The 14,029-nt window shown below is 44.4% G+C and overlaps 1 protein-coding gene across 11 annotated transcripts in view; it reads left to right on the top strand.

Annotated features, from left to right (window-relative positions):
* Nucleotides 1-14,029, top strand: part of ERG (ETS transcription factor ERG) — a 254,753-nt gene that overhangs the window by 171,596 nt on the left and 69,128 nt on the right. For 2 of the 11 annotated variants that reach the window (XM_055313621.1, XM_055313615.1), the window contains exon 1: nt 8,729-8,842. The exons of 8 other annotated variants lie outside the window; for them this stretch is intronic. In XM_055313621.1, coding sequence (XP_055169596.1) covers nt 8,753-8,842 — 90 coding nt within the window. In that variant the 5' untranslated portion in view covers nt 8,729-8,752. Of the gene's footprint in view, nt 1-4,199; nt 4,267-8,728; nt 8,843-14,029 lie in introns of those variants that run through there. One more of the 11 variants, XM_055313616.1, reaches the window with a different exon arrangement.

Raw genomic sequence — 14,029 nt, 5'->3', positions numbered from 1 at the left:
CCTGGCCACACGCTTGCTTCGGGGGCCTCAGGGTGTGGACCCCACCAGATCCGGCCAGCTCATGCTCTTGGTTCACGGGCATGTTACCTCCCTAGTGTGGATCCACCTCTAGACTTGATGCTGTCTTTTCAAGACACAGCTTGGTGTGCCACTCACCTGCAGGAAAACCTTTTCTGGCCCCCCATCACCTGTAACAAATACCTAACTGCTCAGTGTGCAGGTGGGGCCATCTGAGTCTCAGACCAGGGGCACTGTGCCCCTTACCACCTGTGACCCTGGCACCGTGTTAGGATTCTTCAGCATGGTGGGCACTTTCTGCTCTGCTCATGTCTGCCCACAAAGCCCTTCTCATCCCCTAAAGGCTTAACTGTGGTGTCACTTCTCTGTGAGGCTGCTTGCTTTATACACTGAACTCCCGCCTAAGAGTATGGATGGAGGAAGGGGTCTGTGACTGTAGGATGATTTTAATGCCACTGTTACAGAAGAATGGACATGCAGAGATAGGAATTCTAGCCCTGGTCATTCTACCCACTGACTGTGGCAGAGCAGTATTCATCTTTCTTGGGAGGGAGTACGTTTGGTTCTGCTACTCTGGGTTCTTGAAAATGGCACCTAGGTTTTAGTGGGAACTGTCCAGCCATTTTTATGAGCAGAGGTACAGTGAGGCCACCATTGTCCAAAGGCACTCCCATTAACCCCCTTTGGGGATCCATTCTGAGGCTGGGGATCCCTTAGACTTAGGAAGCATGTCCTGCAATCTCTTCTCACATTCATGTGCTGTAATGAGTGCCATATCACTCATTCTGTGCGGAGTACAGACAGAAAACATGGAATTGGTCATGTTTGGTGGGTTGTGATCCACATATATGACCAATTCTTGAGTATAGTCACTAGAGGAAGAAAATTCAGAGCAGTGGTAGCAAAGACGATCCAAAAATGGCACACAACTCACCCCAATTATTTCTACTTCATTTCAAAACTTTTTTTGGAGAAAATTTTAAGTTTATAGAAGAGTTACAAAGATAGTGTGGAGAGTTCCCAGATCCCTTTACCTAGTTTCCCCTTGTGTTAATGTCTTTCATAACCAGGGTACATTTGTCTAAACTGAGAAATTGACCTTGATACAACTTTACCGTCCAGGAGTCAGGAAGCCTGGCTCACGCACCAAATCCAGCTCACAGCTTTTTTCTTTGTATAGAAGGTTTTGCCGGAACTCACCCACACCCACTGACTTACATGTTGTCTTTGACCACTTTCACATTGTAGTTTCAAAGGAGACCACATGGCCGACAAGGCCAAAAATATTTATCACTCTTCTTGATAGAAAATGCTGCTACCTCCTTTTATTTTAAGATTTTATTTTTTTTATTTGAGAGAGAGAGAAGAGAGTGAGGGGGGGGCCAAACAGGAGGGGAGAAGCAGAGAAGGAGAAGCGGGCCCCAAGTGAACAGGAAGCCCGATACAGGCCTTGATTCAAGGACCCCGGGATCATGACCTGAGCCCAAGGCAGATGCTTAGCCTACTGAGCCACCCAGGCACTCTGCTACCTCCTTTTAAATAAACTATACACCTTATCCAAATTCCCCCAGTTTTCCACTGGTCCCTTTTCTGAAGCAGGTCACCACATTGCATTGGATTCCTGGGCTCTGGAACAGTGTCATGCTCTTCCTCGTCTTTCATGACCCTGAAGGTTATGAAGAGCGCTGCTCAGGCATGTTGTAGAGCGTGCTTCATTGGGGGTTTGTCCCAGGTAGGTGGAGGTTGTCGGTACTTAGGAAGAAAACACCCAGGAGGTGATCTCATGCATCAGATCACATGGGTACATGATGGCAGCCTGCCTGCCGGTGAGGTTGACCTGAATCATTGGCAAAGGTAGTGTCTGGGGAATTAAGCTCCATCTCTGAAAGGGGAAGCATCAAAGATTTTGTGGATGTAGATTAACGTAACAGTAATCGATACATATTTTGCAGGAGATACTTTGAGGATGTTCAGATACCCTGTTTTTTCCTTGAAGCACCAGCCGCTAATTGTAGCACCTGTCCATACATCGTGCCCACAGCAGTTTGGACTGTGGGCTTCTGAGGGTGATTTTCTATTTCCCTCCTTCCTTCTGTGTTTATCCCTTGGGATTTTTCTGTTAAGAAGAGTTGCCTTTTCTCCCTCATTTATTTATTTTCCTCATTCCATTATTCATATTTGAATCTTTCTTTCACTCTTTGGGTTGTAATCCTATTGTCTTGTTACTTATTTTGTTGTGTATCTTGTTCCAACTTTGACCACCACATCGGGAACTCTCAGGTTGGTTCCTGTGTGCTTTTGACGTGTCTCTGACTCTTTTTGTTTTGTTTTGTTTGAGCACTTCCTCCGTTTAATTTTGAAGTACCTTTTTGTTGACTGTTATGTCTTGAAAACACCCCATGCTTCACAGCCCCAGCCCATGGGGCACCGGGGTGGCTCATTGACTGAGCATCTGCCTTTGGCTCAGGTTGTGAATCCCGGGGTCCTAGGATAGAGTCCTACATCAGCGTCCCCACAGGGAGCCTGCTTCTCTCTCTGCCTGTGTCTCTGCCTTTCTGTCTGTGTCTCTCATGAATAAATAAATAAAATCTTTTTTAAAAAAAGCCCAGCCCAGAAGGAGGTTGACAGGTTCGCAGGTCCTGGGTATCCCACCCCTGGGTGGCTGCTGCCTGCCCCTCGTGGGCTCTGCTGGCCAAGAGCTGCGGGTCAGCCTGAGGGGCCGCATGCAAGTATGCAGATGAGGCTGCAGAGCTCATTTCCTTTGGGCCCTGCCAGGGTTCCTCAACATGGGAAGACAGGAGAGCTGAGCTTGGTGGACACCTAGACATGGCCGATAAACTTAGTCCTGCAGGTGTGAGCACAGAATTAGCCCACATACAGCCACTTCCCCCTAAGGTCCTGAGAGAGAGAAGCTGCATTAGTAGCTGTGACTTCTTTTCTCTCCCTGCCATTGCAGTTCAGGAGTGTCTTTTTCAAGAGGTTCTCCTTCTTTCCTTTCCCTCCAGACTCTCAGAGCTCCATCTCCCACGTCCCAGGCCTCAGGCTCTCTGAGGAGCCCTGCTCAGTGTGGGTCAATCGTGAGGGCCGCAGACAGGAGCCTTACGTGGAAGCCTCACTCAACTCACTTAGAACCTATCGTGTCTCTGTGGGTGAATCAGAGAGTTAGAAGTTACAAAGAACAGGCTCACAGTCAGCCATTGGGAACACAACCCATGTCTTTATAAACCGGGTATCATAAAATCTATTCTCTGTCTAGACGGAGGGGTTGAAGGATCACAAAAGATAATGATCGAAAGGTGTTCATTAAACTGCAAAGTGCTCAACCTATAATCCGGTAAATGACTTTGCGTAAAGGCTAATCTAACATCCATTTCATGGAGTGCCAGCACACAATCTATTATATGAGGACTTAAGATAGCCTATCAGAGGGTGTCAGCTCATCCACAGGCAGATACCACACAGGATGTATGTACACTCCTAAGACTGGACTATAAGCTAGGGAAGGTCAGGGTGACTCAGTGCTGCAGCAAATGCATGGGAATGGATGTTGGGTTTCTCCACACCTTGGGCACTACATGGCCTCAGCTCTCTGGTTTATATATTCATTATAGCTTAGTTTGTATCAGTGGATGCCTGTGTGTGACACATAAACACTGAAGATTTTTAAAAAATATATGTTATTTGTAGGAAGACCACAGAATATGGAGCTCAGTGATGAAATCATGTACGTAGTTCCATTGCTTGATTTAAATATTAGGGTAAGGGAAAACAAGAAAGCCAGGAAAGTAATGACCATACCGTGGTTCTCAGGTGGAGGCAGCTGTCTCTTATCTCCCACGTGGGGTGGTGCTCAGGGAATGTGTGGCATTTGGGTTGCTATGCCATGACCATGGAGGGAGTGCTCTGGCCATCAATGGAGAGAGCCAGGGATGCCTTAAATGTATTCTGTAGTTCCATGTAATTGAGGAAGACCATCTTCCCAGAAGTCTACTGGTTTCTCCTGCTGAAATGGTGATGTCTGTAGAGCTCATGAGGGAATGATAAACTGCTAGAATAATTAAAAAGACTGATGTCTAATTCTTCTGAACATATTCGGTGACACTGAACATTTATGTTCTATCCTAGTTCTGCTTCCCCAAGGAAATCTGCCACACTTCATAGTGAACATCAAATCTAATTAAGGATCCTAAGCAGATAATGAAATTACTCAGTGACCAAACTATAATTAACCTTCTGCAAGTGGAAAAAGTGAGTTTCCCCTCCTTGCTTAATTCTATTTAATCCCCTTTTTCCTGAAGTGAACAATAAGATAAAAAGTCTGAGAATTCATTGGCCAGTAAAAGTGAACATGATTCAGAGCCCCATCTATTTGTTAATGATGGGCGGCAGTTCCTTTTCTGACTGCACTTGCAAATATTTTTACATAAACGTGTTGTGGAGAATAAGGATTGGCCCAGGAAAGGGAACCCCTTTTGGATTTTTCAGGGTCTGAAAAGCCCCCCAGACATAAGAGGCTTCTAACAGATCCTCCCTGGAAACCCAGCCTATCACACCTTCTCTGGTGGCCTCTTGTTAATCTATAATCTGGACTCACCCAACACTGTGCTCAATGGAATCTTCTACTGTTAGGATGGCAACTTTAATAGGCTGTCTTAGAAACAGAAATGTAGAGAATATAATGGTGTCAATGTTGAGTGTACTTCTGATTTTCCACTTTCTATGCTGAGAGCTGGCTCATTTTCATTTGATTCCTGGTACAAGGTTACGCTGATGAAGCAGTTTGCCAGATGTAATTATAAAATGTAAAATGTTGAGGAGAAGAGATGCCACTGCACAGTGAGGCCAGGGTATACTATTTCTGTGTCTCCTCAGCTTTCCAGTGTGTCAATGTCCCATGTGTATTTGGTAAGGTAAAGACCGTCATGGCAGGAAAAGGAACACAGGGTACACTTATAAGTAAATTATTTTAAAAATTATATTAATGGAAATGATTTGGAAAAAAAAAGATCTATGACTTTGTTTCATAGCTTAGCTAGAGCTACAGACCAGGACACAGAATCCCTGATGGTCCTTTCTTTCTGCTGGTCATCTGTCCCATTCCCCTGTATAAGTTACCTTGCTCTCACGAACTTCAATTCAGTTCAATCTAAATAACAAGAACAGCAGTGGTACTAGTGGCAAACACTTACAGGTACTTACTGTATGCCCGATGTTGTATTAATTGTCTCATAGATTGGAATAGGTAAGACAAGTGGATACAGTTGCTATCCTCATATCACACATGACAACATAGAGCTATGGAAAGGGTAAGTCACCAAGCAAGGCTGCACTAGATGACTGTATTGAGTGACTGTGTGGTTGGCCCTGAAGACACAGAAGGGAGTCAGATATGTCCCTGCCCTCCAGGAGCTTACAGTTTAATGGCCTGAAACAGATGGATAAACCATGAGGTGCAACAAAGTTGTACATAAATTGTAAACACCAGTATGCAACACAAATGATCATCTTACAAAGACAAATTTGAGGGAAATCATTGTAACACTACTGCAGGTGTTGATACCTGCAATGTGTAAAGATTTTATTAGATCCAAGTGAGATGGGGTGTGTAAACATGCTCTATGAACTGCACAACAGGAGGAAGTATGAGGCTTATAATTCTGACACTAGCATTGCCTCATTAACTTTAACAGTAAGCATCTACATTTATTTCCTTTCTCACATAAAAGCAAGACATGCTTGCAGGCTGCCCGTAAATTTACTTTCATACTCCTTGGTTTGTTCCAAAATAAATATGAAAAGTCATTTATTATATCAAAAAATGCATTTATTACAAATTAATATTACCTACAAGAAAAATGTTTCACAGTATTTCCTCAAAGGGAAAAAAAGAAAATTGCTCAAAGCTATAAATACAGTGATTCTAGGGGAAAACAGAATGAGGATAATTATATCCATATGTACTCAGTGATTTTTCTAAGAAAGCTGGATCTTCTTGAAGCTTTAGAGCCCAGCTCCCATAGATGACGTTTATGAGCATTGGTGGCTGAATTTCTATGACATGACATTCAGAGAGATGGGAAGGTTTTTTACAATAATGACATACAACTAGCAGGTAGATAGAACCCTTGCATCTTCTTGCAAGAGGTCCTGAAGTTGTGTCACAGTGCGTGGCACAGAGTGACGAGTCAGTAAATCGTAACTGACGAGTCAGTTTAGTAAGTGAATTACTGAGTTCCTAGATGGATAGATTTAATATTTTTTAAAAAATCTATGGCCAGAGTCTGAAGGCGAGCATCAGTTCTATTGGGGCCTCAGGTTTGTGTTCCAGTTGGACAAGGGGCTGGAGGCCTTGCCTTCCAGTCACATTTTCAGCGTGGGCACACCACTTTGGCTGAGATAGCATGTTTATATGGGGTAGCTGGATGGGGTGTTACGTGAACTGAAGAGCTCGCTCCCCCCAGCCAGCCAAGACTCCCCCTTGGGTGGCAGTTGCCAAAGGGGAAATCAGAATATTCCATTCTTGCCTCTATCATGACATTTTTTTTTTTTTAGCATCATTAACTATGCTCATTGGGGCACCTAGGGTTCCAGAGTCATTCCATGGGTCTTGCCAAGGAAAAGATCTTTAGGAATTGAGTCTGGCACTAAAGGAGTTTGGGAAATCTTTGTTGTCTCCAGTTTAATTTTTGTTGTTAGAAAACAAAATTAAGCTCACAGTATCTATTCCGTGTTAACCCTGGGTAACATCCAGAGAAGCACACGTTTTCCTTTACATAGAGCTGCAGGGAAGCTCAGCAGGCCCTACAGCAGCCCCATGGGAGAGGGTAAGAAGTCAGGCAGGGCCGTGCCAGTCAGGAGATAAGAATTATTGATTGACCGACCTTCTGGGTAATGAGGAAGGTGTAGATCTGAAGGAACCACAAATCTCACTTTCCTGGCTCTCCACCACAGGCCTTTTACTGGAAGCACTGATAAGTCGCGACGTGGACAGAGTGGAGTTTACCTTTTTCCCCCATTGGCTGATGGCCAGCAAATGCTTTAAGAAGGCAGGAAGCTGGAGGGAGAAAAACAAAGGCTTGAGTAATTCCTAGAGTGGGTAACGGGCCATGAGTTGGGTACACATGTAGCCCCTGTACGTGGATGACAGGTCCTTGCAGCCCTGCGCGGAAACACTGCCAACATGCTTGTGCATTTTGCTAATTTGGCTCACTTCTACTTCATATGCCTGAAAAGTATACATTTTGTTTCGATATGTGGACTTTACTTGGAATTAACCAACTGAACATGTACTGCTTTTCTGTTGTTTGGGTGCTGAGATAGAAGTAGTAATTTTTGGGAGGGCCAGAGTCAAGGTCCAAATTAGCAGATCTCTCGCTGGGCTCAGATCCAAGTCTTTTGAAATCGGCAATTTGATGAGAATACATTGGCAATTTTGAGACCCTTCGCTGTGGGTCTGTCAGATTTCCCACAGACATCCTCCTGACCTCCCTCCTTTCCTCCTCCTCCTCCACCTCTGCCAACACCCCTGCCTCACTGCACCTAACTTGTGAGCATCATGCACTTGTCCCTTGAAAATGTGTTTCTGATTTCAGATTTTGGTGTCTCTTTTTTGGGGAACCATATAATGGACAGAAGTCCTGGGGCCATAGGGGTCCCTCCAATGCTCGCTTCTGAATGTACATACTTCCTCAGAAATGTTGACAGCACAAGCACTGACATTGATGCACCTCTTGCTTTTGGCTATTGTGTGTTGGATCTCTCTGCTAAATACAAGGTAGCACAGTACATGTTTCTTGAGTTAGTAGAAAAGGAGGATTTTCCTGGAAAGTCAAATGATGTCGGCCATCCCTTGCCAAGTTAACCTGCCTCTTCCGGTTGATTGGGAATTACTTTCATTGCTTAGGTCACTAACAGTGAATGCAAGAGAAGTCACTAAGAAAAACAAGCTCAGGACTTAAGGGCTTCTAGGGGCCAGGACACATTGGGAAGTTGGACTTTATTTAGGGGCAGCAGGGTGACACAGTGTGATTATTATTACTGTAAAGGAGCCCTTTTCATTTTACACATGACCTTGTGATTTGTTGTGAGTTGTCCCACATTCAGAAGAGCCAATAGTCCCAAACTAATGAAATGTACTGTCTGTCAAGTTGGCTAATACAAGTCGTGGCTCAGATATATGAGTTCATTCTCCATAGGCACTGTCCCTGTTTTGGTTGTCACTGCCATTTTACCATATGGGGAATTGCCTGTCCTTAGATAGAATTTTCCAAACTTGGCTTTCTTTAAATTGCTGACTTTTATTTTTGTTTCCAACATATATCCCCTCCCATTGGGCATTGGGTCTTCCAGGATTGTAAGCCCATGAGAAAGCCTTCTTAGGTATGCTGTGTAGGAAATTAAACCACTCCTGATAATGCAAAACAAATTAATTACATTTCCAAATTAATTTAAATGATAATCAAGTATGTACTTCACCTAAATAGGAGGGATATAATCCCAGACTAGATGAGGTGATTGATATTGTGAATGGAAAGGATGTGAGACAATGGTGATCCGGATGGAGAGGCTATGGAAACATGGAAGTAAGAAGTCCATGTTTTGTGCAGAATGAAAGACAAACCCTGGATGGGGCATCCAGGGCCATCAGAAATGAGGTGCAGTCTTTGGATCCAGTCTGAGCTTCCACAACCTGCCCCCACCTTGAATCATCCTCGGCCCTCTCCAACTCACAAGGATGGTCCTACTTCTGCAGTTTTTTTCATGGGTTCTTTACCTGAAAACGTTCCTCGCCATCTCAACCTGTCTTGTCCCTCCATTCTTCAAGGTTAGTGAACACCAATTCCTTCCTTCTCCCTTTCTCCTTCATCCCTCCTTCCTCCACCACCAAAGCAATCAACAAACTAGCACCCACATACTACAAAGTTACATGACAGATAATTACCATGTGTGCATTGAGTATGGGCACTTTTCCAAGCACTGGTGAAAAAAGTCACTGAAAGAAGGGAATCCCTGCTCTCATGGAGCCTGCATTCCCCCAGTCCTGATGAATCTGCTCTTCTTTTCTCCCAGGGTATTTTGTCCCTCTATTAAAGTAATTACAGTCTATCTAAAATAATGGATTCTGAGGACAATCCAGCTTTCTGTCACCACCACCAGTGCCTACTGTGGTTGTTTTGGTTGTAGTGGATGCCCAACTACTGATTATTCACATCAAATGCCTTTAAGAATCTTACTTATTTTATTTTATTTATTTTTGAGAACCTGTTTTAGAATGAGACATGACATTTTCACACAGTCTTCAGCAAGGAAATAAACAGGGAGGATCTTCCAATATCCAAGTATTGGAACTCATCCAAGAAATGATTTGAGAACCTAAAATACCCTGGTTATTAAAAAAAAAAAAAAGAGTGGTCCTTGGCATTAATTGGAGAATGCCACTTCCCAATCCAGAGATGCACCAAGTGCATCAAGATGGGCATGCGAAGAGATGGGCCTGGAGTTCATGCCTAGGTTCTGCAGCCCTATGGCCCCAGGACCACTTTCTCAAGTTGGCCCTGCCCCCAAACCACAACCAGCTTGGCAGCGGGTAGGTGGTCTACAGCCTCCCCTCATTTCCTGCTGGTCTGTGGTCCCTCACCAGACCTTCTCCCATTTTGCCAGAAGACACAGCACTTTCCAGAAGTCTCAGCTGAAAACAGATGTCGGTGGGTAGTCAGTAGCTAAGAGGGGATGGACAGCCTGCTTCTTTAGTAGCTTCTGTCCAGTGCTGGAGTATCTGGGGGCCAGCACTCAGCAGCTGGGATATGTGGAATGCCATTCCCCCCGACTCTTGGTTTTTGAAGCGCGTAAGTTGCAAATTTAACACATGGCTAAGTGCTATCTTCAGAGACTCAAGATTGGCTTGCCTTTTTTTTTTTAATAATTCCTTTTTGTCAACTTATGGGAATTGCCAGTAGGCTTCATTTTTGTAGCATTTAGCTACTAAAAATATTTTCTTTATAAAGGACATTAATGGCCATAAGACTGTGGGTTACTTCAGAGAAGATGGACCATGTCCCAGCTGGTTTAAACCCCTGCAGCAATGGTCCTCAAACTTGTGGCTTCAGGACTCCTTTGCACCATTAAAAATGATTGAAGTTTCTAAGAAGCCATTGTTTATTTAGATAATATCTATTGACATTGACTGAATTAGAAACAAAAACTGAGATGTTTTTGAAGCATTATTTATGAATTCATTAAAAAACAACAGTAATAAACTCATGTGTTAGTGTAAAGAACACAGTGCAGTGAGAAATAACTATAATTACCAAAAAATATATTTAGTGAGAAGAGTGGCATTGTTCTATATTTTTGCAAATCTCTAAAATGTCCAGCTTAATAGGAGACAGCTGGATTCTCATATCTGCTTCTGTGTCCAATCTCCTCTGCTATCATATGTCCTGTAGCCTCTGGAAAACTTCACTGCACTCCTGTGAGGTTCAGTATGGAAAAGGCAGATAATATATTAGTACATCACGAAAACACTGTAGAGCCCTGAGACTGCCTAGAAGGACCTTGGGAGCCCAGGAGGTTCCTGGAACACACTTCAACAACTACTGACCTATAGTGCTTAGTCTGGGACCTCACACTCTGCTAGGCAGCAGGGGATAGCAATGAACGAAATCGACCCATTCTCTGCTCTCCAGGAACTTACAGCCTGCTACAGGCTAAACTGTGCCACCCATATTCATATGTTAGTGTCCCAATCCCCAGAACCTCAGAACGTGACTTTATTCAGAGAACCAGCCTTCCAGTAGTTATCAGGTGAGAATGAAGTCATCAGGGTGGCCCTAATCCAGGATGCTGGCATCTGTGTACAGAGGGGAAACTTGTCAGAGACACAAACAAGCCTACACTCTGTGAAGCCATGGGGAGAAGACAGCCATCTGCAAGGCAGGGGGAGAGCCCTGGGGCAGATCCCTTCCTCATAGCTTGGGAAGGAACTAGCCCTGCTGGCACTTTGATTTTGTACTTCTGTCTCCAGAGCTGTAAGAGAACACATTTCTGTTGTTTAAAAATATCTTTTAATTTAGGATGCTTTTTTTTTTTGAAGCTTTAGGAAACTAATACACAGACTATGTATTGAATTTTGACATTGGATTCAAATTCCTTAGCAACAGGGGCGGCAGCACCCTTTTTCAGTGAGGAGGCACGTTCCACTGATAAAGCTTTGAGAATTTAGGGTTCTTGATAGGGAAGCATAGTAGAAATAGTTCTTCAGAAGGCCTCTGCCCTAAAGCAAGTTTATCCTTTTGTCTAAAGAGGAAATAGCTGTTCATCTGAATCCCTTCTCCAGCTCTGAAGCTGTCACTGGGGTGTGAGGTGAGAACGGAAGTGATACCTGCTGTCTGCCGCTCACCATCTAGAGCTGTTAATACCTGCTCACCTCACACTTTCTGTCCCTGGAGTTGTCCCTGACTTCAGGGCAGGGGAGCACTTCGGTGCTGTTCCTTTTGACTGCCAGTGGTTGGTTTCCCTGAGGGCTGCCCCTTATAGGAGGTGTCCAGGATGGTGGGAAGCCTCAATGAGGTATTTCCTATATGTGCAAAATAGCACAAAAAAATGGTCATGGCCATGGACAGGAATGAAAATACGCATCCTAAATTCCTGAAGTTTCTGTATATGATGATATATCGAAGTAAGCTCCATTGCATAGGGGGCGAAGGACGGCTATCATGTCTCATTAGGTATGACTCCTGGTGTATACTCTGGCATGCATAATACATGCATTCTGATCACGTCGAGTTTTGAAAATCATAATACTTAAAAGATAGAAAGATCTTTCTTTGCAGAATGCTTACAAGGTGAAAAATATTAGTACATCTCAAGAAAGAAGACATTTCCCTGGTTCCCCTTCACTCCCAGGAGACCAGGTTCTGGCCACGGCTCTGCTCATCCTCAGCCTCATCAGAATCCCCTCCTCAGCCAGTAGTCACACTCTCCCTCCCTGTGATGGCACTTCCTTCCTGGCTGCTCCTGATCTCAGAGTCCCACCTCCAACCCCAGTGCCCTCCTCTGGCCTTGGCGTTGTGGCTTCAGTGACCCTGGAGGCTCACTCCCCAGGAGTGCATTGGGATGACTCCCTCATTTCCTTAAGTTTATTCAGGCCTCGCCTCCCCCCACGAGAACCTCGCTGACCATTCTGTATTAACAACAGCTGTCTGTCCTTCTCTCCCTGGCCCTCCTCACTCGGCTCTGCCTTTTCTTTCTTTTCAGACCCCTTGCAACTTTTTAACCCAGTTTCCAGAACTTCTTGTGTATGCCATTCATCTTAGTAATCTTGTCCATCGGGATTTGGGCTCCCTAGCTCTGGGGCAAGGCCTGGATTCTGTGTATAGAACAGAGTCTCAGGTAATGTTGATGCTGCCTGTGCCAGCATCGGACCCCGAAAAGCAAGGCTCTAATTCACTCTACAAATATGTACTTAATTATTTTGAATTTTAGAGTTTGTTTGTCTGTTGCCTGCACTTGAATGGGTAACGAAGGGAAAGCTGGAAGGTATGGCTTTGTTGGTGCTATATAGAGAGAGTTCATTGCCTGGCATGACAATGTCTGCCCAGACTGTGAGGTTCGAGGAGCCAGCGGGAGATGAGTTTAGAGGAGTTAGAGTTATCAAATATTTAAATAGGTTTATGTATACAATGGAATATTCCTCAGCCATTAGAAATGACAAATAACCACCATTTGCTTCGAGGTGGATGGAACTGGAGGGTATTATGCTGCGTGAAGTAAGTCAATGGGAGAAGGGCAAACATTATATGGTCTCATTCATTTGTGGAATATAAAAAATAGTGAAAGGGAATAAAGGGGAAAGGAGAAAAAATGAGTGGGAAATAATCAGAAAGGGAGACAGAACATGAGAGACTCCTAACTCTGGGAAACGAACAAGGGGTGGTGGAAAGGGTGGTGGGGGTGACTGGGTGGCGGGCACTGAGGTGGGCACTTGACGGGATGAGCACTGGGTGTTATTCTATATGTTGGCAAATTGAACATCAATAAAAAGTAAATTTATATAAAAAATACTTAAGTAGGTATGCTGCTTTTCATCACCCCACCTGCCAAGATGCATATGGACACACGTCTACTCTTTTGCTTGGAAGCAAAAATGAAGGTTAGTGACATTAACATGAGTGAAAATCCAGTGGATGCTAGTGAGACCTGCGTGCAAGGATGAGTTCTGTAGAAGCGCCTTGTGACTGTGGGAGTTCAGCATCAGTATCAGCTGCATTAGTAACAGTCTGGCCTCGGATGTTGGAGCCCATGGGAGCCCGTTTGGTCCCCTCTTGATTAGGACTTGAGAGGGGCACCAGTCTGCTCGCTTTTAGATCTGGCGCTCACCGGCGTAAGATTTGACAAGGGCAGAAGTGGCTTTTGTCACTTCCAGCTACGTGGCTCTGCATATGTCTTTTTTTTTTTTTGCATATGTCATTTTAATTTTTAAAGTAATTTAGAGTACACCTGTGCTTACGGTAGTGATCAGTGGAAGTCCACCAGGATAGAAGACAGGGAACCATCTTTTGTTCCAGGTAAGCCCTTTTTAAGTAGAGAGAGCCATGTGTGATATACACATACATAGGCTCGTTGTGCAAAATAGGTGGATGAGTAACACAGAAAACCCCACCCCTTTGACAGGAGCTAGCTCTGCAGGGGCCACAGGGCTCTGCAGGGGCCACCCCTCACCCATCCAGTAGATGTCTTTGCGCAGCATGGGTCTGTAAAAAATGCACAGAGCCCCAAGCCCTGGAAAAGATGGGAACACACTGGACATCAGTGGTTCTGCTTTCTCCATGAGTGTTCAGTGCAATTAGTATAAAGAGGTCCCAAAAAAGGAGGCAGTCCAAAAACCAAGGTTTAGACCCTTTTGTAGGCCTCATTAAAATTTTTAGGCCACCTGCTGTTCTGCAGGTTATAGTGGTTTTGGTATGAATGGACCTACAGAGTTTTAAATGATTTGGCTTCCAGCGTAGACCAA

This window comes from Nyctereutes procyonoides, unplaced genomic scaffold (assembly GCF_905146905.1).
Source record: "Nyctereutes procyonoides isolate TBG_1078 unplaced genomic scaffold, NYPRO_anot_genome, whole genome shotgun sequence".
Lineage (NCBI taxonomy): Eukaryota > Metazoa > Chordata > Mammalia > Carnivora > Canidae > Nyctereutes > Nyctereutes procyonoides.
The sequence above is the reverse complement of the archived record's forward strand: the minus strand, read 5'-3'. Positions and strand labels throughout refer to the sequence as shown.